This window comes from Pistacia vera, unplaced genomic scaffold (genome assembly GCF_008641045.1).
Source record: "Pistacia vera cultivar Batoury unplaced genomic scaffold, PisVer_v2 Contig204, whole genome shotgun sequence".
Taxonomy (NCBI): domain Eukaryota; kingdom Viridiplantae; phylum Streptophyta; class Magnoliopsida; order Sapindales; family Anacardiaceae; genus Pistacia; species Pistacia vera.
The window spans coordinates 1,415,182-1,437,394 of NW_022196007.1; the positions used below are offsets into that span (position 1 = coordinate 1,415,182).

General features: G+C 34.6%; 3 protein-coding genes across 3 annotated transcripts; 1 reads left to right on the forward strand and 2 right to left on the reverse strand.

Moving 5' to 3' along the window:
• Positions 1 to 1,207: 1,207 nt before the first annotated feature.
• On the reverse strand, positions 1,208 to 4,675 carry LOC116128776 (oligopeptide transporter 3). The gene is made up of 6 exons (XM_031414528.1): positions 4,088 to 4,675; positions 3,902 to 3,999; positions 2,749 to 3,318; positions 2,401 to 2,656; positions 2,126 to 2,308; positions 1,208 to 2,029 (listed from the first exon to the last, which is right to left on the reverse strand). The coding sequence occupies exons 1-6, from the start codon at positions 4,583 to 4,585 to the stop codon at positions 1,412 to 1,414; spliced, it is 2,223 nt and encodes a 740-aa protein (XP_031270388.1). The 5' UTR covers positions 4,586 to 4,675; the 3' UTR covers positions 1,208 to 1,411.
• Positions 4,676 to 12,786: 8,111 nt separating this feature from the next.
• Positions 12,787 to 15,244, reverse strand: LOC116128804 (heavy metal-associated isoprenylated plant protein 7-like). Its single transcript, XM_031414560.1, has 5 exons — positions 15,135 to 15,244; positions 14,853 to 15,009; positions 14,466 to 14,659; positions 13,385 to 13,475; positions 12,787 to 13,298 (listed from the first exon to the last, which is right to left on the reverse strand). Exons 1-5 carry the CDS (start codon positions 15,141 to 15,143, stop codon positions 12,943 to 12,945), a joined length of 807 nt encoding a protein of 268 aa, XP_031270420.1. The 5' UTR covers positions 15,144 to 15,244; the 3' UTR covers positions 12,787 to 12,942.
• A 5,635-nt stretch (positions 15,245 to 20,879) lies between these two features.
• LOC116128847 (protein PYRICULARIA ORYZAE RESISTANCE 21-like) lies at positions 20,880 to 21,961 on the forward strand. The gene is made up of 3 exons (XM_031414614.1): positions 20,880 to 21,023; positions 21,116 to 21,200; positions 21,301 to 21,961. Exons 1-3 carry the CDS (start codon positions 21,012 to 21,014, stop codon positions 21,804 to 21,806), a joined length of 603 nt encoding a protein of 200 aa, XP_031270474.1. The 5' UTR covers positions 20,880 to 21,011; the 3' UTR covers positions 21,807 to 21,961.
• Positions 21,962 to 22,213: the final 252 nt, after the last annotated feature.

Below are 22,213 nucleotides of genomic sequence, written 5' to 3' on the forward strand. Positions count from 1 at the left end.
CTAAAAAAACAACTACAAAGTGGATTAAACCATCGATTTTGACACGCCCTGTTAAATGGAACTAATTTATTTGGCTGGATGCTTGATCTATACTTTACCTTTTTTTTTCATGTATGATTAAGTTTTCTGGAATGCCCCAAAAGTTTTTAGATGTTTGAAACTACCCCTTGAATTCTAATTTGTAATAAGAATGCCGATTGGGTTACTTGCCCAAAAAGACAATACATGATAATAGTAATGCTCCAAACCCGACTAGAGGATGCGGGTGGTGATATTACAAATGGCCGAATGATCCACATAGTTAGGGTAAGCTTTGTGAAGTGTGTAGCCTGTATATGTGCTGTCTACTTACAGCAATTAAAAGTAGTGGTGAGTAGTGTTTTAAAACTCGGCCTAGCCTGGTCGGTTGAATTGGTTAAACAGGGACTCAGGGCCTTCACCAGGTAGAGTTACAAATTTTCTTATTCATTGAAAGCCCTAAAATTTAGGAAATTGATTCATGAACAATTGAAGGCTGAGATGTTAGGGGTTTTGAAGAAGAAGGGTTGGTGAGTGGAATGGTGACAACGAAGGTGATTTTCAATGAGTGAATTGATCAGAAATCGAAAAACTAAGCCGCTGGAAAAAGCCCACTGTTGTCGATGATTGGGGAGGTAAAAAGGGGAGGGGTGAAATGGGTTTTTGTCAGGAGGTTGACGAGAGTGTTTTCATGGTGATGAGAAATGTTGTCATCATTGGAAATAGACCCTATTTGTCGATGCCAACACCAAAGGTGGTGTTTGGAGTGTTTTTACAAGATTTTAAACCTATAGAGACTTATAGAATTTTTAAGGGTATTTTTGTTAGATTTCAAACCTTTGAATACCGGTTTGATGGCGAGACCTGGCCACTTTTGTCGGGTTTCACCCTGGGTTGGTTTTTAAAACAGTGAGAGATATTAGCAGAGATTATAGGAAGGAAATGATGATATAACGAGCAAAGCAGGGCACCATTTCACTTTCTGAACCTATAAGGACTTACAGAATTTTCAAAGGTATTTTTGTTGGATTTCAAACCTTTGGGCACCGGTTTGACAGCGAGACCTTGGGTTGGCTTTGAAAACAGTGGTGAGGGATATTAGCAGATATTATAGGAAGGAAATGATGATATAATAGCAAAGCAGGGCACCATTTCACTTTCTGACTAAGTAGAACTAAAGAAGAAACAGTTGAAGGTAGAAGGAATAACTTGTTTTTTTTATTTATAAAGTAAGCTACTACTAATAGCAATATGGCACTTAAGGGCAGTAATTTTCTGCTACCAACCATACAGAAGCAGCTTATCTACTTCACTTCTAATGAGAGTAAATAAGCATGTACAAAATTGAGAAGCAAATAATATGTTACATATCATTCTCCCTATCCAATATTAGCTACTTAAAAATTGGGCATCCTTTAGCAGCAATTCCTGGAGCAGTTGGACATGTTGCCAGAGGACAATGATCAACATGAGTGCCCCACCACTTCAAGTTTACACCCTCGTTTTGAAAAGCAAAGAACAACAGAACACCCATAAATGCAGTTCCTGCATCCAGTGCGGCTGACAGGACATAGTTGTATTTCTGCCACCAGCGTTTGTGGTATCGGAACACGAAATAGTTGAAGATCATTCCGGTGACAAGCCAGCTTGCTATATTGGTGGGAGTTGCCGGTGGCATTCCAGCAAATCCATAAGATATAACAGGGATGTTTATCAAGGGAATCCATTTCTTTTCTGGATAAATTTTGCTCAATACCCAGACAGGAACTGGCAAGACTGCTCCGATGAGGAACAACCATACCAAGTTGCGGTACATCCCTCTGGGTCCAAACAGTCGCTGTGGTCCAATCAGTCCCCAGATAACAGAAGCATCAAAGGTTACTTTGTACTTGGGGCAAGTCCAGGGGCTGTCAGGATGCATTGAATCAACATCACAAATGTTCTCAATACTCTCCAGCATCCACCATGCAACTGCAAGATTGACTATACCTGCTACTAAAGTTCCCACCAACTAGGGAAGACGGAGAAAAAAAAAAAAATCCAATTAGCAAACTAAGAAACAGGGAAGTGAATAAATGGTTTAACGTGATATTTAAGCAGCAAAAACCTGAGCTGTGTACATGCACCGTGGAGGAATTTTCATGTAGTGTCCAAGTAATTCTAGTCTATTCTTTCTCTCTCGTACCTGAGTGCTGATTCGACCGTAAATCTTGAAAAGAAGATTGGCAATTGGCTTTCCTGGTAGAACATACCCAATCATGAATTGTGCAATAATGTCATATCCAGGTTGCTGCAATGCATTCACAACAATATTAAGGTGTTAATCTTTCTTTTTTCTTTTTTTTCTAGTTCTACCTTGAATTAATAATTTACATTTAGTACCTGGTTCGTAGTGGCTTGAATGACACCAATAGGAAGAGTGACAATCCAAGCCAAAGCAAAGGCAAAGAGCATGCCCCACCATGGCAGCTGCACCTCATCTTTCCACACAAAAGACATTAAAAGGGAAATTCCAATGCTTCCTATTAACAGAATATAGAACCACCATTGAGGCACTTGTTTATAACTTTTCATCAGTCTTGTATGGATGTCCACTTTTACATTCTTCATTGCTGATCGGCTCTGCTTCAGAATATCACTAGGCATTGGAAATCAATCAGGAAGGTTAATGATATCGTTCAAACACAGTAAACTGCTTAATTCAAATTTGATTTAAAAGCAGCCTATTACCTTCCATGAAAGAGTGCAACATGAGTGAGGGTTGCTGTAAACCTTGCAAATCCTGATCCGATTGACAGTGCAAATAGAGGACTAAGATAGAGCTTCCCATAACTATCATAAGCAGGAATATTTAGATCATACTGAGGGGTCAAAATCTTGGTGGTATCATATTCATGCCCAGTAGCAGTGAACAACTTGTTAGAAAATATTGGGAATTTTCGAGCATCGAAGGTGTTATACTTCCAGTAACACAATGGGACAATTATGTAGATGAACATCACAAATCCAATCCCAACATTGAGAATTGATGTCCAAGGTGTCACTAGAGGACTGCCATGGTAAGCTGAAATCCCAGCCCAGTCCAATGTAAAGGCACCAATACCGAGTCCATGGTAACCGGAACCAATTTGCTGAGCTGTTATACTGTGGGGCCATGCCCAACACACCCATGAGAAGAATGTCAAGATTGGGAAGATATAGCCAGGGAATGCATAATAAGCAAAGCTTGCCACAAATGCAATAAGGAAAAATTTCATCCTGGTTAGGCCTTTACTATTCGGTTCCTTTTCATGTAGTGCTCTGTAAAAAACATCAAAATTTATAATTAAACAACCTGGAAATTCTTCTGGAATATAATCCTGTGCAAATTCTTCAACACAACAGCCACTAACAAATTAATGAAGAATATCAAAGCCACCAAGTAAAGTAACTCTCATAAAACAAATTCTCACCACTGAACATGCACTGGATAACGACACAAAGATGGAGACAAATTTTCTTCACTTATAATAATTCTAACAAGTATTAATACTGTTGCATAATTGACTGTTTTCCCTTTTAGATTCCACTAAATTATTGATTCCGAATGTATTATTGAGCTTAATTTCTGGGGAAACAAACATAATTCACATAGATAAAACGGATGAAACCAATAATCATATCAATAAAGAGAATAAAACTTGCAAGTCTTACCCACTTAGAATTGAAAGTTCAACAAACAGAAATGCCATAAAGTTGTTTAGGGTCCCACACTCATTGAAAAATCTAAGATTCTAAAGTTTAATCTCTTTTTCACATTTTCTTTCCAACCATTTTCTCATCAACCAAAGAGAAAATAACCACAAAATTGCAACAACCGGAGAAGAAGAAAAAAAAGCCAAACCTGAATAGAGAAACCTGAGCAACATTTGCAGGCCACCACATCTCAACAGGATCCACCAAGTACCTCCTCAGCATCCCCGCCCACCCATATCCCAATACCTACAATATTTATATATAAAACTCAAATTAAACAACTCAGAATTGAAACTAAATCAGCAATGGCCTACAAAAAATAGTTTAAAATAACCTGAGTGGTCAAGACGATGAGGAGCCCACAAAAAAAGTTCAAGCGTTGCTTATAGAAAGCCTTCATGACAGTGATGGCACCAATGGAGTAAGCATCACCACCACCATAGGACACTCCACAGTTGGCGAAGATGGTGATGATGACGTGCTCTTTCATGTTGAAAGGTCCCGGGTTCAGACTAAATCTCCAACCGAGAAAGCTCATCTCCCTCGTGGGGAGAGCTCTGGCCAAGAATTTCCCAATTGGGAGCACGGCAATCTGCATGAGGATGGCCGAGATGATGAGCGGCTGCGTGCGGTAGGTGAAGAACGTGTTGAGGAAGATTAGCAACGTACAGGAAGCTAAACCGAGAAACCATGTACGAAAAGTCATCACTGGCATTGTTGGGTCGTCGGTTTCGGGAACAGTCAAAGCCACCTCCTCTATGGGAACTTTTTCATCTTCTTCTATAGAGTTCCCGTTTTGTTTCTCTACTTCTGGCTGATTCTTCGTCGCCATTGTTGCGAGCTTAGACAAAGAAAGAAAGAAAGAAAGAAAAGAGAGAAGACAGCTGCGTTATTCTCGAAGTGTTTTACTGGAAAGTGTTTTCAGTTTCAGAGTTCTGTAAGAGAAGTCTACTATATAAGTGAGATTGGAATATCTTTTAGGACCATAATGCCCTTCCTTTTTTAATTCTTGTTTTCTGCCGATGGGGTCTCTGCTTGGTCAATGCAGAGCTGATCGCTGACTTTACTATTGACTATGAATTGTGGAATTACTATAACACCCTTCTTCTTTTAATTCTTTATAAATTATTTATTTAGTAATTATCCTAATGCCATCTAATATTGGGTAAATACAAAATACAAGTAATACTGTCTAAAGAGATTTAATAATAAATATAATATTAAATATAATTACTTAATTAGGTATGTCAAGGTCATTTCATTTTTAATATAAATAATTTGAATTTTTAAAATTAATAGGGATGTAAAATACAAATATTAATTTGTCTCTATTGTTGTCCTCACATAATTCCCCTAAAAATAATTTAATATTATGTCCGAAGATGTATATTTATCACTTAAGAGATATTGCTTTCCACTAAGAATTATTCAGACGGTCATGGTGTGTATGAACTAACCTTTAATAATGATTTTAACGTTTATATTAATGTATTATTGTATGATCAATACATATTTTAATTTATTTATAAATTAATAGGGATATAAAATACAAATATTAATTTGTCTCTATTATCCTCACATAATTCCTGAAAAAAATACTTTAATATTATGTTTTATACATATTTATTATTTAAGAGATATTGCTTTCAAAGTAAAAATCATTTAGATGCGAGTGTGAACTAACTTTTAATAGTGATTTTAACGGTATATTAATGTATTATTGTATGACCAATACGTTACTTATTTTAATTTAGTTTTAGTGTTTATCTAATTCATATCATATCAATTTTATAATTGTTAAGAAAATTAAATTTACTTATCTTTTAACTTGTCAATTTTGTTATATTATCATATTATACAACAATTTGATTAATTTAAAAAAAAAAAAATTAAGTTTTAAATTTGCACAATTTTCAATAATTTTGATGAAATTAAATCGTAAATTCAGTATTAAAATGGGAAATTAGTCACTTAATTACATAAGTGATATTGTGTTTGAGGGTTATTTAGTAAATGAAGTGATTTTGAAAATCAAGGCGATGAATTATAAATAGATAAATATTATTAGACTTAATGGGTTGCTCAAAGTGGCAGCTCTTTTGGACGCGTGTGACATAACGTGCTCTTCCGCGACTGACACACTTTCCTAGACCTCTCAACAAAAGCCACCTTGGCTTCACATGAGCTTTCTCTGGATTGGGTCCCAGTGCTAAGCTGCCATGTCTGATTATGTGGGTCCCATTTTTCATCAAAGTAAACACGTAGGACAAGCAGCTCGTGTTTTCCTCATGGTTTCTTCGTAAGGGACAAAGCCAGTGGGATCCACGTGGCACCCATGCGCCCAAAGGGTCCACTGATCACAATTAATCAACACTTAAACGCATTACACTCATTCATATTCATGATTATGCATTCATTTTATTGCTAAATTATATATAAAAAATAATTTAATATAAAAAACATAGGAACTGCTAGATCTCATAACATCATTGAATTGTAATTAATATAAAGTCATTAATATGTTTTTTTTTTTTTTTTTTTTAATATTAGAGTGTCTAGACTAGCTTGCACGTATTTCAATTAATCATTTAGGTCAGATAAGTCTTCAATGATTATCTCTTATTAATAATCGTAGAGATTTGAAGTCAGAATCTTTTGGGTAATACACCCAAGAGTCCCAAGCGAACCGTCAAACTAACTAGAGTTAGTTATAATAAACTTCTTTATACTAGAATTAATATTGATTAAACCATCCACCAGTGGGTTGCTTGGATGGTAAGAAGCGTATCGAAGATTTTCAGATTGTGCTGGACATTTGTGTCTTACTTGGGGACTGTTCTCCTTGAGGATTAGATGGGTTCGGCTTGCAAGTGTTCTTGGATACCTAGGTTAACGATGAAAAAATTAATTAAACCCTAAATCCTGTAATGAATTTACGTTGAAGCTTGATTTTTTTATAAAAATGGGAATAAGAGAAGAACTATGCGTACATCTTTCTATAATTGACAAGATTCGAGAATAAAAATACCTTCTTTTTTAATGTCTTTTTCGAATACAATTCAAATAAAAGTTGATTTAGAAAGAAAATAGAAAAAGAATGGAGGAAATTTAATGGAACAAATATATGGTTTTGATGATGTGGTGGGATTATAGGGGTGCAAGATGAAGTAGAGACCGATGGTCGTGGAGGGAGGGACCCAAAGTCTACATTGGGAAGTCGAGAAACGTTGACCCTCTTCTCTTCTCTTCTCTTCATCACCAAAACCAAACCAAAAGCTTAATATATATATATTGACATGATAATAAACAGAAGCAAACACTTGGGGACTCTGCATGTGCCATCTCCAAACCAAAAGCAAAATATGTTTACACTCCATTGGATTACACTTAAGACACCTGTATAGATAACATATACTACAATTAACCAGAGAGAGATTGCTTCTCCACTAAAGGAGTGGGAGCTAGAAGACTTAGCTTACATATTCTCCATACTCCATCCCATTTACAGGTCAAAAAGGATGGGGGAATTTTCTTCAAATACACATTCTATGAGTCAAGGTGGGAAGTTTAAATAAGTTCGATGATTTTTATAGTACAATACAGTATAGAAAAATGAAAATCTGATATAATTTTTATATGTCACAACTGGTTGGTAAGTTTAAATAAGTTTGATGATTTATCCTTAAAGATTTTATATGGTTAAAGAAAGCGATAAGGGGAAGTGGGTCAATGCAAATATATTCTTTGAGAAACTAGAAAAGGTGGGGTTATGGACTGACTTGTTTTTCGGCAGAATGTTGTGGGCGAAACCATTGTATTATTAGAATGTGAATACTTTTAAATTATTCTGGTCTGGTCTGGTCTGGTCTATCTATCTTTATTTATTTATCATTCTTTATGTTGTACATGTTGCATCACTCCATTCTGCCCAATCCAAAGATATTATTCCCTCCACAATTTCAGCTACTATTAGATTAATGAGATCAGACTACATTGTTTATATAAATAATCAATGTAAACATGTGACAGATTACGGCTTTAAATTGCTAATTAAACTTTATATAAACTAATAATCATAGTGTGAGGGAGAAGCCCGAGTGTGCTTAAATGAATAAAAAACAGTGGCAACCTTTTACATGGAATCATTCTCGTGAATAAAAGGATATTGAAAATTGAATAATTGAGGTATACGTAATTTAGTCTGGATATCTGATTACCAAAATAAAAATTAAATTGTTGTCTTCCTACATTAACCTATAAGCGAAAACCTAAAAGTTTTGATTCGAGGATTGCAGATTAAATGTGATTGTGGTGCTTATTAGTTCACTAATACATGCATCATTCTCGTTAGAAAGCTAAAGATTTAGACAGAATCCTTTATAATTAATTAAGCAATGTGACAGCTAACTATCCATCTTAATTAATTGACCTAACTGTTTTAAAAAATATGAATCTTGTTCTTGTTAGTCCCCATATGATACCTCCTTCTAGATCAATACTTATATAGAATTTGTCCTATCATCATTATGAGAGTGCTGTAGGTGACATTCGGTACCGTTTTATCAGAGGATCGAGACAAGTGACATCTATTTCATTTATTAAAATTATCAAGTTAAGGATTAAGGAAGCAACTTGGAGAAAGATACAAAGAAGAGGAAAGTCTTAAATGGGAACGAAGTATCAGATTATTTTTATTTTGGTAATGTTTTAATCTATGGACAACTTTGGTCCTACTATATCCCATCAATAAGTTGGTGTTTTCGCACTGGAAAAAGAATAACATGTTACATGGTTAAAATACTTTGATAGATCAACTTGCTTTTCCGCATAGATACAAAACAGGTGGGGCTGAATATTAATGAGGTCCTATCTTTTGATTTGATCTGATCTTAGCTAAGAAGGTGAGGTAGATGAATGTATTTTTGGAAATAATTTATTGGGTTGTTCATTTTCTTCTTCAATCTCATTACTATTATTAAGTCAAGCTTACTAAAGAAAAACGATATGATTTGATCCATTATTTAATATTCTGGAGTTCACATAAGTGATGATTTATTGGGTATGACTCATATATCTATATTATTTATGAATTGATTAGGACACAATAATGAAAGATTTGATCATTATTAAGTTGTTTAAACTCCTGCCGAATTGGGGTTTTTTATTTTCATAAAGGCAATCTATGGAAAGTTGGCAGGAGGATTTATTCCCCATTAGGTAAAGGGTTGAACCAGATCAAGGGTTGGAAACTAGCCATTTGTCCATGTTAATGGGCCATTATAGTTAAATCAATAGTATTGGGTTCAAAGTTCATTGATTTCTTGGTCGCAGTGAAGTGGGGGAGATTATAATTGAGTGTAGGAAAGATTTATGTGGGATATTGAAGCACATTTTTAACAATTACACACCTGGCTAGTATTTAGTTGGTATGTTCATCACCATTGTTGGAATAAAAATATATGAGAATAGCTTTTTACTTATATAGATCACACACTGTTCGTAGGTATGATGTAAAAGAGAGATTGAGAATGAATAAAGAGAAAGAAAAGAGCAAAAGTCCAAGTATAGCACAATCATGAATTGGGTTGGCAGTGATTGAAAAGCTAGTCATTTGGTGTTTTACATCATTTTCTTCAAAATTTTCCAAAGATTGTTCACATTACAATTGATATCCTAGTTTGAAAGCTCTATATCTCTTTACTTTTTGTTCGTTAAGTTTGGTATATTTAGGTCTGCATCTACTGGGCCTCCAAGCTCCTTAATTGTCAGAGACATCGGAATCTGCTAGGGTCCCCTTCTTTGAAGACGAGTCCATTGAGTTGAGACATAAAATGACACATCACAACTGTATATATATAAAAGTCAAGTTTTTAATCTTTGATTTTCACTGATCGATGATGAAGATGAAGATGAACATCACCGTGGTACCACCCCACCAGGACCACTACTAGACCACACGCCATTGAATGTGACTCAACGAGCCTGCTTTGCCTTTCATGATATGCTTGGATTTCTTCAAGTTCTCTTCGGTTTAAGTTCTGTGTATACCCGTGCGAATGTGTGGTCCATCGTCCATGCACTAATATTGACAGCGGTTCACACTACTATTCAAAGAGATTTTGCACTAAGATTCTTTACCTTATATGATACAGCAGGAGACTTCAATCATTCGCCATTGAACATTGCAGGGCAAAGATATGTCAAACATCTGTCTTTCATCATCTAAGGTGCAAAAACAGGGAGAAATTTTTTACTTTACAGTCGTGCACATGCATTTGGATAATCAGGCAGGAGGTGTATGTTATGCATGATGACATAAGGCTACCCACATAAGTGATAGGATATATGTGTATCTCTTTGAGTGAGTATTCCAGTTATCACTACAGGAAAATTGCTCTTTTCTGATCAGTCTTCTTCTGACGCAAGATATGACATCGGAATACAATGTCTCTACTGACGTTTACATCATTTGTTAAGATTAGAGGCTTACCATAAAATTAAAAGCTATAATTATTATCAAATGTGTAACCTTATTTCTTTAAACTGTCAAAACGGCGTCCATAATTCGAGGTGATTTAGCCTCTGGACCTCCATATATTGTACCGAGATGTTAGCCCATTTAACCAGTAGAATATAAACTTATATATGATACATAGATTTATTCCTTCTTCGCGAAAAATAAACGATGGCATCATTTGCTTTTGGAAGTTTGATTCTTGGGGGCCAGTGAGGAATATCCTATAGGGGCTGTAGCACTACGCCGTGGTCGGCCATATAAAGTAGGGTAATGGACCAAATTAAGGCATCTCTGACGAAGGAGAATGGCTCATATGAACATATAAGGTACGAGGTTGGTACTTCTATGAAAAATTCAAATGCCTGATGTAAGAAAGTAGCCGATTTCTGTCAATTTTTTTGGTTTAGTGGCTGCACTAGTTATATGCGTATTGAGTGGAAATGGGCGCCGGCCATTGAATATTGCCATAATCAAATGGCATTATATCAAATATTTCCGAATTCTAGCTCAAGTTTCGAGGACCACTAGCGACTTTGGTTGGACGGCAAAGCTTCTTCAAGCACATATATAGTAGAGTTAACATCTCAAAATCCTGACCAGTGCTATCGGTATCTTCAATGGGGCTAACAGCTTTATCTTTCTTTCATGGGCATGCAGATTCTTGGAACAAAATTATTGACCCCCTTAATCATACTCTCTATATATATCGGCATTTAGAATTGTTTCTGCAGCTGCCCAAAGCAATTAACTGTAGCTAAGTACAATTAAACCGGAACACCAGCATTGTTGTGTGCATATTAAGGGTACAACTCTAGAGGCCAACTCTATCATATTCAAATACATAATAGTATAATGCTAATGAAAGTCGTCTTGAAATTTTTAATATGCAGGATTAAGGAGGTCATTAACCCTTAATCGACATGTTAAAAACTTCAAGATATTCGCACAAAAAATTAATTTATATAATATGTTAACAATTTTCATTACAAATTACTTTATTAGGTTGTTTATAGTGATTATTTTATCAAGATTAGGACTGATCAAGGTCATGCTTTAGGAAGCTTGATTGAGTTATACAATGAAACCTTGAGTTATACAATGAAACCTCTCCGTAGTCATAATGTTGAGACCAATTAAATTCATTACTATAAGGAGGTTATAACTTAATAGAGGTGTAGTTACAATAATTATTTTTTTTATTTTATAATTCATGTTTTAATAGTATTAGGATTTTCATTTATGTTTTAGTAGTATTAGGATTTCAATTCATTGTTTTAGTAATATTAGGATAGTACGAAAATGTATATTAAAGAGTTATTGCAGAATTAAGTGATTAGATTCGACAACTTTACTACACTAATCAAATTGATATTAATGTGTTCCTCAGTCATTCAAATGAGTAACAAGTCATGTATAATTTAATTGAAGAAAAAACATGACTAGAATTAGACAAGAAGAGAAATAAGATAATCCTGAGGATGATAGTACGGAAATACGTAAAGTTTCATGTCACAAAGCTCTAAATATACTTGAGAGCTAGAAATATTTTGGTTTCAATAAGAAAGTGTCCATGTTGTGACTTATTATAAATCCGTTAGATAAAAGATGCGGTAACAATTTTATAGTATAAATCATTGTCAAACAACTTTAGATAAATATTTTATTTCATGTTAAACATTTAATGTAATATAACATATATTTTGCAAGATATATATATATATATATATATATATATATATATATATATCTTATATATATATTATATATATATATATATGGGCAAGTTTCTTAAGGACCTAAAAAAATTATAACTTATTACAATGTAAAATTTATTCTTATTTATAATTAGACCAAGTTAGGACCATAATTTTTTATGGCTATATAAAGGTTATTCCTATATAGATTATCACTGTAGAGAGGTTCTACTGTATTTAAAATTTCAATACACACCATTGGAATTTTGTCATTTCCAGACACAATCGCAACAATGTCAACTTACATTGCCATTGCTTTAGAGTGCCGAAAACACATCAAGGAACAATTATTGTGAACTACTCTTAGGTAACTTGACGGTTCGTTCGGGACTCTTGGATGTATTACTCAAAAGGCCCTGAGTTTGAATCCCCACAACTACTAATAAAGGGTAGCTATTGGAGATCTATCTAACCGTTAACTTCAGGGCTTCGAAGAACTAGTTGAGGTGTATACAACTTGGTCTGGACACCCTCGGATACCCACCCCACCAAACCCCCCACCCCCTTCCCAAAAAAAAAAAAAAAAAAAAATATCGTTGTAGCGATGCTATCCTGATGCGAAAATGTGACGCCGCAACATGCTAGTGTATTGCTTGGTGACCAGATTAATCCCAACTCTTGCTAGGACTTCTGAGCTTAGTTAAACTATTACTTAACTCAAAGGCAGCATGTCGGCAAGGCAAATAAATAAGTAACTTGATTAGCAAAAAAGAGAAGAATACATACTTGATAACCCCAAAATATTACAAGAAACAAGGCTGATAGTTACAAATAAAACAACATCTAAGGATCGCATAAATCCTTGATTTGCGTTTGTGCCTCGCATCTTATTATCACATATACTACATAGAAAATTGCATCACACATACCTAATTAACTAGAATAATACATTAATTAATCCATGGATTAATCGTTACATTACATGATAAAACATGCATTTGGATTCTCATCACTAAAGAATTGATCAGGGCGAGGATCATAAGCATACTCCAAGTAGTACTTGGACGTCCAATATTCATTTCTCTTCATGTCAAGCTTTTTTTCTTCCTCTTCTTTCCCCTCTTCGCCGCCGCCGCCGCCGTCTTTCTTTTCGCCATCTTTCTCCTCCTTCTTCTCTTCCTCTTTCTTCTCTTCCACCTTCTTCTCCTCATCCTTCACGATGGAAGCTGGCTTCCTGGTCTTCTTGTACACATCATCCACCAGCTTTTCTGGATCAACTACCCCTTTCACAATCACTTGACCGTTTCCTAGGTTGGTTTCCACTGACTCAACACCTACACACATGTAAATATTACAATTAATTAGTATTTACTAATCACATTATTTTTACTAAGAATCAAAATTTGGCAATTTATGATACCTTTAATTTTTCTTATACGCTTCTGTAAGACTTGAGCACAAGCTTCACAGTGCATCGGAACATTCAACACAACTGTTACGGCAACTGGAGGCTACGTTGCACCAGATTAGACAAAGAAAATAAGAATAATCAGTGAATCTGTAATCACATTTAACTGCTCAAATTAAAGCAATAAACAAATTAATACTACTGCTTTGTGTTTGCTCAATTACTAAATATAATAAAGTAATCACAAATCAATGCTACATTTTCTCGGGTATGGTGGGAGCATGAGTTTACAAGTATGTAAGGTTGATTTTCAAGTGGGCATAAAGAGCCAAAGAGGCCCAACACTCAACAAAAGTAGCTTTAAACACGACAAGCTGCATGCTGCTCGAAATCCCATTTAATTTTTTATACTTCTGCTTAATTTCAACACTATAATCATCCCATATTATATATAATCTGACCTTTTAAGTTCCTAAACAATGTTTAAAATCATTTTCTAATTGAAGGGGTGCCGATAATCATGGGTTAAAATTTTATATATCGTGTTATTTAATTTGACTTTGGGAGGAGAAGGTGAGATGTGGTTTGTATAGTTAGCTAGCTGGTAGCCCGTGACCCGTTGATAGTTACAGAGCAATTTATCAAGTTGGGGAACTGTGGGGTCAAAACCTTAAATAGTGTTGACCCTTCTTGTAAAATGTGCCTATTGCTCGATCGTTTTGTTGTTTTCATGTCAGCAACAATCACAAGACTACAAAATTTACCATCTACTTTAATGATCCGTTCATGCAAACCCTTATAATGAGATAAATAAGAGGACAGCATAAAAGATGAACGATACAATCAATCAATCAATTAATGAAATCGTTCATGTGCATCACATAAATCAATGTCTTTACGTTTTCATCCGATGATTATATTATTATTATTATTATTATTATTAATTAGGTTCAAATTAAAGTTTATGTTAAGGGAGAGTGGAGATTGAGAAAGTTAATTATAGTAGGCGGTGGTGGTAGGTGGGTGTTTATTTTTGGCCTAATTGTGCATACTAAAGTGATTTAGCTAGAAAGAAAGCTAAATTAATAATTACCTCTTCTTTTTTCTCTTCTTTGGGTTCTTTTGGTTCTTCCTTTTTCTTCTCGGGCGGCTTAGGCAAAGGCGAAATTAACTCAACTTTTCTACCACTTTTTTTTTGCAGTCTCTCACAAACTTTAATGGGGTCTGCTGCCTTTCCTTTCACCACCACTTTACTCGTCTTGCTATCTGCACTCACCTCCTCCACTCCTGTTAACCATCTTACCATAATTAATCACATAATTACTACAATAATACGACAATTAATTAAGACTTGTCATCAGTCGCAAACTGTTTATAGGGTAAACGTACGTTGTCATATGATTTATAAGCTTATAGAAACTAAGATTCATGGATGGTAGTTTAGTTAAGAGAGTGAACTAAGATAAAGTAAATTAAAAACCTTCAAATCCCTTCAAAGCTCTGGAAACTTTGCGAGCACAAGCTTCACAATGCATATCAACCTTGAGGACAATTTCTGGAGGTTCTTCTTCTTTCTTCTCTTCTTCCTTCTTCTCTTCCTTTTTTTCCTCTTTCTTCTTCTCCTCCTCTTTCTTCTCCTACCAACCACAAAATAATAATCAAAATATCAGCTAAGTACTACACACAAACACAAAGTTAAATTTATTTAATGAAGCTCAAAAGGCAGCTAGAGCTAGAGAATAGAGAGTATTAATACACTTACCTCACCCATTTCTATGAAGTTTGATGAGGTTCAAAGCAGAAGTTTGCTTCTCTCTCTCTCTCTCTCTCTCTCTCTCTTTTGCTCTTTGGTGGTGGGGAGTGAAGAGTGGAAGGACATTTAAAGGAGGAAGGATATTATGCGTAAAATTTGACGTGGAATTTTTTAATGCACGAGTACTGTTTTGTATTAAAGGCTCAGGACAAATGGTCATCAACTGACTTCGCAGATATACATACGCAACTCCTATTTTTGTATTCCATTCATTTAGATGCTCTCATCGATGTATTTAAAACATGGGTTTAATTGATTTTATTATTATTTAATTTATTGAGATATAATAGTTTCTTCGTTGTAGCAAAACAGGTGAAACATATCCCCATTAGTATGTTCTTCCTTTTACAAGTAAAATTTTCTATATTTTTATTTGATTCCAAATACATAAAACACGTGAAGGAGGATGAGGATCCTATTTTTATCTAAGCAAATTCGAGCTTCTAAATTTTAACTAATTAATGTGTGGTTGAGTTTTGTTTTTATAAAAAAATCATGCAAAGAATGGACCGTAATTCTCAATTGGTATTCTTGACTTGAGATTAGCGTAGCAACCCACTGTTATGACCCTCCACTTAAATCGTGGATGCTAAGATGAGGAATCAAACCTGAGACTGTATGTTTATCTATACTATTTTCAATTTGTCTTAACCATCTGGATTACCCACAAATGTATCTCACCAAATAAGTGAAGATCGTAATTCTCCAAACTCCACTGAAGAAGATAGATAATGGATATATATATAAAACATGACGATTGTAATTCGTTAAAAATCCTACTACAGAAGACAGGTAGCGAATATTATTATAATTCTCTGAATTCCACTTAAAGAGATAGATATTACGTATTGCAAAGGAATTCAAACTTAAAATTCTCTGAATCAAACTTGAGACTGTATGTTTATCTATACTATTTTCAATTTGTCTTAACTATCTGGATTATCCACAAATGTATCCCACCAAATAAGTAAAGATCGCAATTCCCCAAACTCCACTGAAGAAGATAGATAATAGATACATATATAAAATATGACGATTGTAATTCGTTAAAAATCCTACTACAGAAGATAGGTAGCGAATATTATTATAATTCTCTGAATTCCACTTAAAGAGATAGATATTACGTATTGCAAAGGAATTCAAACTTAAAATATTGATTCACATATGATATGATGTTTAACTCTATGTATATATTCTTTGAGAAAGTACTATAAAATCTCCTATGATTAATAAAAAGGTCCATGGAATTATTGAAACATATGATGTATAAAAAGGTCATACCTATCAGGCTATCAATAGGTCTATTTCGTGATTGAATATAAGGTGTATAATCCATTGGAATGGAGCCCACAACTTTGGAATCCAAGCCCAGGTGACCTTACAAACGATAACCTAATCTTTGATCAGCTTAGGAAGGCTATCAAAGCAACTTGAAAAGTGGGGAAAAAGGAGGTATGAAAGGGGACCCAATTTTTCGACCTTCAACCAATCACCAAATGCCATGTGTGTTGATAAGCATTATCATCATCTCGCCTCCAGTGAAATCAGAGAGGGGAAAAGGTTGGAAAGAAAGAAAAGGTTATTTGATTCATTTCATGTCTTCACTTGAACAAGTTGAGGCCAGAATATCAATGCGACATAAATGTAGCCCTCTCACCAATCTGTGTCTCCAAAAATAAGAACGAAACTCCGAATTATTTCAAAATACTTCAACATTTTCATTCATCAAATTTAGACCTATCTACCAACAAGTTACAAATATAAGTTCGAAATTAAAGTCTTCGTTAAACCCTATAATATTCTGAATTTATTTATTTTTAGTAACTGGAGTGTTCAAATCAGTTTATACGTATATCGATTAATCACCCGAATCTATTAAACCATATGTCTTCTAGAGTTAACTACCGTCTCCATTAAACTGTATGTCTTCCAAAAATTGTCCCGTCTCACTTTGCAAACTCATGTTTGAAATTGTTAGTCATCACCAAACCCTACAATCTTCTATAAACTTTTTAACCTTATTTTGTACCCACCCTGGTTCTAATCTAGAGTCATATGAAACCCTAGCCCTCGTGAGAGCACATCATGGATCTTCAAAGTGAATATATTCGGCATTTCTCTCCTAAGAATTTATGTGTATATATTTATATGTTTGAATATCTTATGATATCTATTTCCTGGGTCAATTAATTTCAGCAATCTTTAACTTTATTAAAAATTGGAGAATCTAGCTTGAAGGGAAGGGAAAAGAATAGTAGAAACAATCAAACAACAGTAAATTGATTGACCATATGGACTGATAACTCAAATTTTGTCAGTTTTCCTCCGAAAGATGAGAATTATTAATCAAGGGATATAGATATGGATGAAAAGGAACTAAAGAGCAGCACGTTCCATGGATCAAAAGGTGATCTGAAATGTGATGATGGAATCCTGAAAGCAAAAGCCAATAACGGTGGTCTCACACAAGACGATAATAAATGATAAATAATAATAATAATTTGAAACCACCCTGGGTGGTTGGATAGACGGTAAAAACTCTTGATTATATTATTCAAAATATCTCGAATTCGATTACTCTCCGTTGCTATTAGCGGTGGCCACTAGAAGATATGCATGATCATTAACTTCAAGATTCTAGAAGATTAGTCGATGTGCGCGTAAGTTGACTCGAATATTTTCGGTTATCAAAAAAAAATTTAACTAATTGCTAATAGGAGTAGCACTGGAAAGTATACACGATCGTTAACTTCAAGGTTCTATAGAGTCTTGGAGGATTAGTCGAGATACGTGTAAACTAGTCTAGACAACCCTGCTCACCAAATTTAAAGTAGTCCTTGCATTGCAGAGGTGAGAAGGCCGGTGGAAGAACAAGGAAACTGCAAGAGCCGGTGGGTAAAAAGATTAAAGATGAATACGAATATGAATATAGTGTAAGATTGAATTATTGAAAGTTGAAACCTGACAACACACCGCCTGAAAACTTTAATAGCGTCTGGCCCTGTGGTGGTCTACTCTTGTAGTTGAAGAGTCTCCATAATACAACCAAATTATTGGTTTGTATTGGCCCCCATTTGGTTCCTTCTGGTTCGAACACCATGTTTGCATGCATGTTCTTGTATGGACTCGGGGTCTGATTATAATAGTTGGAATCGTCCTGGAGATACTATACAGTTTCTGAAATTATACCGTATTGTCGTGTAAGGACGTTCAGGATTAGAATGAATTATTTGAGTTTTCTGGAGATGATGTAAAAGCTAGCCTTTGTCCGACAGTCCGAGTGTTCATTGACCAACCTTTCAGACATTTAATGCTCAATGTTGGACTGGCCGACAGGCCGACTGGGTTCAATGAAATAAGATGAAAATTTTGGGATACTGTTTAATTGTGTAGCGATGGTGGAGTAATCCCTAAATGGGGTCGTCCCATTGAAATTAAAAACTACCATTGGGCTTCAGCAGAATCGGGCCGTTGGCAAGTCCATATGGTATACAATAGAGGGCCCGTATTGAAAGCATTCTACATCAATCAAAATTAATATGCATAATACCATATCCATTATTATATATTTTTTTGTTTAAATATGTATCGGTTTTCAAAGTTTGCATATCCACAGTCCACACATAGGGACGGTCCCATAAATTTCTGTTAGGATAGGTAAAAATAAAAAATAATTACACATTAATATTTGTATTAAAGTAGATCAAAATTTATAAATTGTACATATTAATATTTTTTAAAATTCTTTGAGGATGGGCAATGTACTGCATCCGCCCCTATCCACAAATTTATTTGAATAATTTAGAAAATAAATTTCTTCTATCATTATTCTTTTTTTTTTTTTAAGAAAATAAATTTCTTCTACCATTATTCTTTTTTTTTTTTTTAAACTTTGAATTATGGTTTAAGAGTTGATCGGTCTAAAAAATTAAGAGATAAAAAAGGAACCTATATATATATATATATATATATATAAGCAAAAGTGAAAAATAAGGGCCATTGAAAGTGTTATATAAATAATATAAGTAGATAAACAAATAAAGAAATAATGAAGTCCAAAGAGTCAACACCATCTGATGATCTCAAAATGATCTCAAATAGAAGAATTTAGTGGGCAATCTTGACGATCGCATTAAATTCAACATATTTTACACGTGTTAACATTGTAGTTGTTATTGAGGTACGGAAATCAAACTCTTACGTCTTCGTAAGATTAAAGACTGGTTTATATAATTTTACTATTCCTGTCTCTGGGGTATTCGGATTAATCTGTATATATCTCGAGTAATCTGTATGGTTTATTGAACATCTTGGGTTACGTAAAAATTTAAAAATTAATAAAAAGACCTCATAAGTTTGTCAATTTAATTAAACACCGCAATACATAAAAATTTTATAACATAACAAAAACACTCCTATCCACCTACAATACCAAATTCCGGTCACCACCGTCGAAATCTGGCGTTACTATGCAGACCAGTCGGATCTGGTCGAACGTGAGTCGATCTGATATTTTCTAGCCAGATCCATCATAGATCTGGCCGTCAATGGCCGCAAAAGGCAAAATCTGGCCGTTGTTGTTGGTCAACGACAGCCATTTTTTTTACTGTTGCTGATGGTCAGATTTGACTGAAAAATGCCAGATCGATGAATTAACTGTCATTTTCGGTCGTTTGTAGGTCGTTGTGACAGATTCCGGTTACCATTATAGGTAAATGGGGTATTTTTGTTAATTTTTAAACTTTATTTTTGGAGATATTTAATAAAATTAATAAACTTAAGGGGTCTAAAAGTAATTAAAAATATATAATAGTATTTCTTAAAAAATTAAACAAACAAATATTTTGAGAATAGGGTATGAAATAATAAATCAAACACACCCTTATAAATTTAATATTTAAAGATAAGTCACGAATACAATATATGATCTTAAACTTTAAATAAGAAATCAATAAAAAAGCCAAACTTTCTTGACGAGACAAAATCCTATTCTCAAAATATTTGTTTGTTTAATTTTTTAAGAAATACTATTCAATATGGCCCAAAACGGCCATAGCGGAGCCTCTTCGTCACGGTGACGTACTCACGGGGACATCCGGCGGTGGTTCGCGGTGGCGGCAGGAGGTGGGGGTGATTTCGTCATAAATTAAAGTTTTATATAAGCGGGGGTGTTTTAGCTAAATCTGAAATATTGGGGGTAAAAAAATTATTCAAAAATTAATAATAAAAATAATTTTATATTAATATTTAAAAGGGGGACAATTTAGTAATTTAAATAGCATACCCACCAATTTATTCCCCATAACCAGACATATTAATATAACATACCCACCAACTAACCAAACATATTTTTCTAAAGATTCCCAGTAATCTTTCAAGGTAATCTATCTTTCCAGTAATTCAACATTCCCAGTAATCTAACATTCATGAACCAAACACCCCCTTAGTTCATTAACTCAACCTTCATTTTGTCAATGAATTTTGATTATATTATTGACAATTTTTGCAATTAAACTAGTGGGTTAGGCTATTAATTATACAATCCATTACCCATATAAATTCCTATTATCCTATACCGACACTCTTGCCGTCTTGTGATTGAGCTCTTGATCCATAGCTCCACGACTCAGGACACGCGTACGGATGGCAATTGTACGGAACTTAAACTCTTATGTCTTACTTTAGATTTAGGATGAGTTCACATCATTTATAATATGTGTCTCACTTGTCATTCTCTTCTTCATCACTTGAATTGATCAAACTGCACTTAATAATATTCTCAGAACGAGGTTCAGACTCATATCTGAGCAACCCCACCGGCCAGTCATGGAGGAGAAGGTCTGCAAAATCTTATCTTTCTTATAATTTAACCATGCCCATCTCATTTATTTGTTTGTTAATATATATATGTTGATTGTTTAATGTTGCAGAACGTTACAAGAATGTTGTTGAAGGTTGACCTACAGTGTGAGAAGTGCTACAGGAAAGTGAAGAAAGTGCTGTATAAATTCCCTCGTAAGTTGTCTTTAATTCTGTGCATCAATTCTCTTTGTTAATGAATTTGAAGTAGGTGTTTAATGTAGAAGGAATGTTTGATTTTTGTGGACAAGATCAGAAATACAAGACCAGGTGTATGACGAGAAGCAGAACACAGTGACGATCAAAGTGGTGTGCTGTAGTCCTGAGAGGCTCAAGCAAAATATTTGCTACGAGGGTGGTGATTCCATCAAGAGTATTGAAATTCTACCGCCACCCAAGCGTAAAGAACCTGAAAAGCCTAAAGAGAAACCAGCACCAGCGAAAGCAGAGCCGCCAAAACAAGACAAGCCTAAGGTTACTTTTGTGGACCCACTGCCAAACCCGGCACCGTACTTCCCACCACCGGCTTATCAGAACCAATGTCCAACGTGTTGCAGGGAATGGTACGAAGGGCGTGGAGGAGGGCCAGGTTACCAACGAGATTATTATGGGCCGCCAACATGTCGTTATTGCGGATATAACGAGAAGCCGGTGTATGATAGCTGGGGTGGCGGTGGCCGTGGCGGTGGCGATAGTTACAGAGTTAATAGATTTGATTGCTTTTCCGAAGAGAATCCTAATGCAGGTTGCAGAATCATGTAAAAGTAATTAATGGTGGTGCACTGCATCTTGCATGCATGCGAAGCTAGGTGGTTTCACTATAGTAATACTTGATGACAGATCTTTTGTATTACTTTAGTAGATTAAAGACATGTACTTTTTATATATGTATAGGTAATAAATGTTATATAGATTTGTCTTCTCTAATTAAAATTTTACGATAATCAATCATATTGTTAATTAAAGAAAATTATTTTTAAAATTAAATACATGTATTAAATTCGTGTTGATAAAGATGTATCAAAACATGAAGAATGAAAATAAATATCTAATAAATGAATAGGGATGATTATTTTGGCTTCGTTGATTCATCAAATTACAGAAAGTGATGTGTTTGATCGCTATCAGGATTTTGGATTGAACCGGCAGATATTTATTCGAATTTAAAA

What these genes read in the sequence shown, in the direction of transcription:
- LOC116128776 (XM_031414528.1), bottom strand. Translation starts at nt 4,585, where the DNA reads ATGGCGACGAAGAATCAGCCAGAAGTAGAGAAACAAAACGGGAACTCT. An exon ending in GCTCAGGTTTCTCTATTCAG is followed by an intron (nt 3,319 to 3,901) that starts GTTTGGCTTTTT and finishes TGTTTTTTACAG; the next exon opens with AGCACTACATGAAAAGGAAC. An exon ending in GTTGCACTCTTTCATGGAAG is followed by an intron (nt 2,657 to 2,748) that starts GTAATAGGCTGC and finishes TCCAATGCCTAG; the next exon opens with TGATATTCTGAAGCAGAGCC.
- LOC116128804 (XM_031414560.1), bottom strand. An exon ending in AGCTTTGAAGGGATTTGAAG is followed by an intron (nt 14,660 to 14,852) that starts GTTTTTAATTTA and finishes GATGGTTAACAG; the next exon opens with GAGTGGAGGAGGTGAGTGCA. An exon ending in AAGAAGAGAAAAAAGAAGAG is followed by an intron (nt 13,476 to 14,465) that starts GTAATTATTAAT and finishes GGTGCAACGTAG; the next exon opens with CCTCCAGTTGCCGTAACAGT.
- LOC116128847 (XM_031414614.1), top strand. An exon ending in AGTGCTGTATAAATTCCCTC is followed by an intron (nt 21,201 to 21,300) that starts GTAAGTTGTCTT and finishes GGACAAGATCAG; the next exon opens with AAATACAAGACCAGGTGTAT.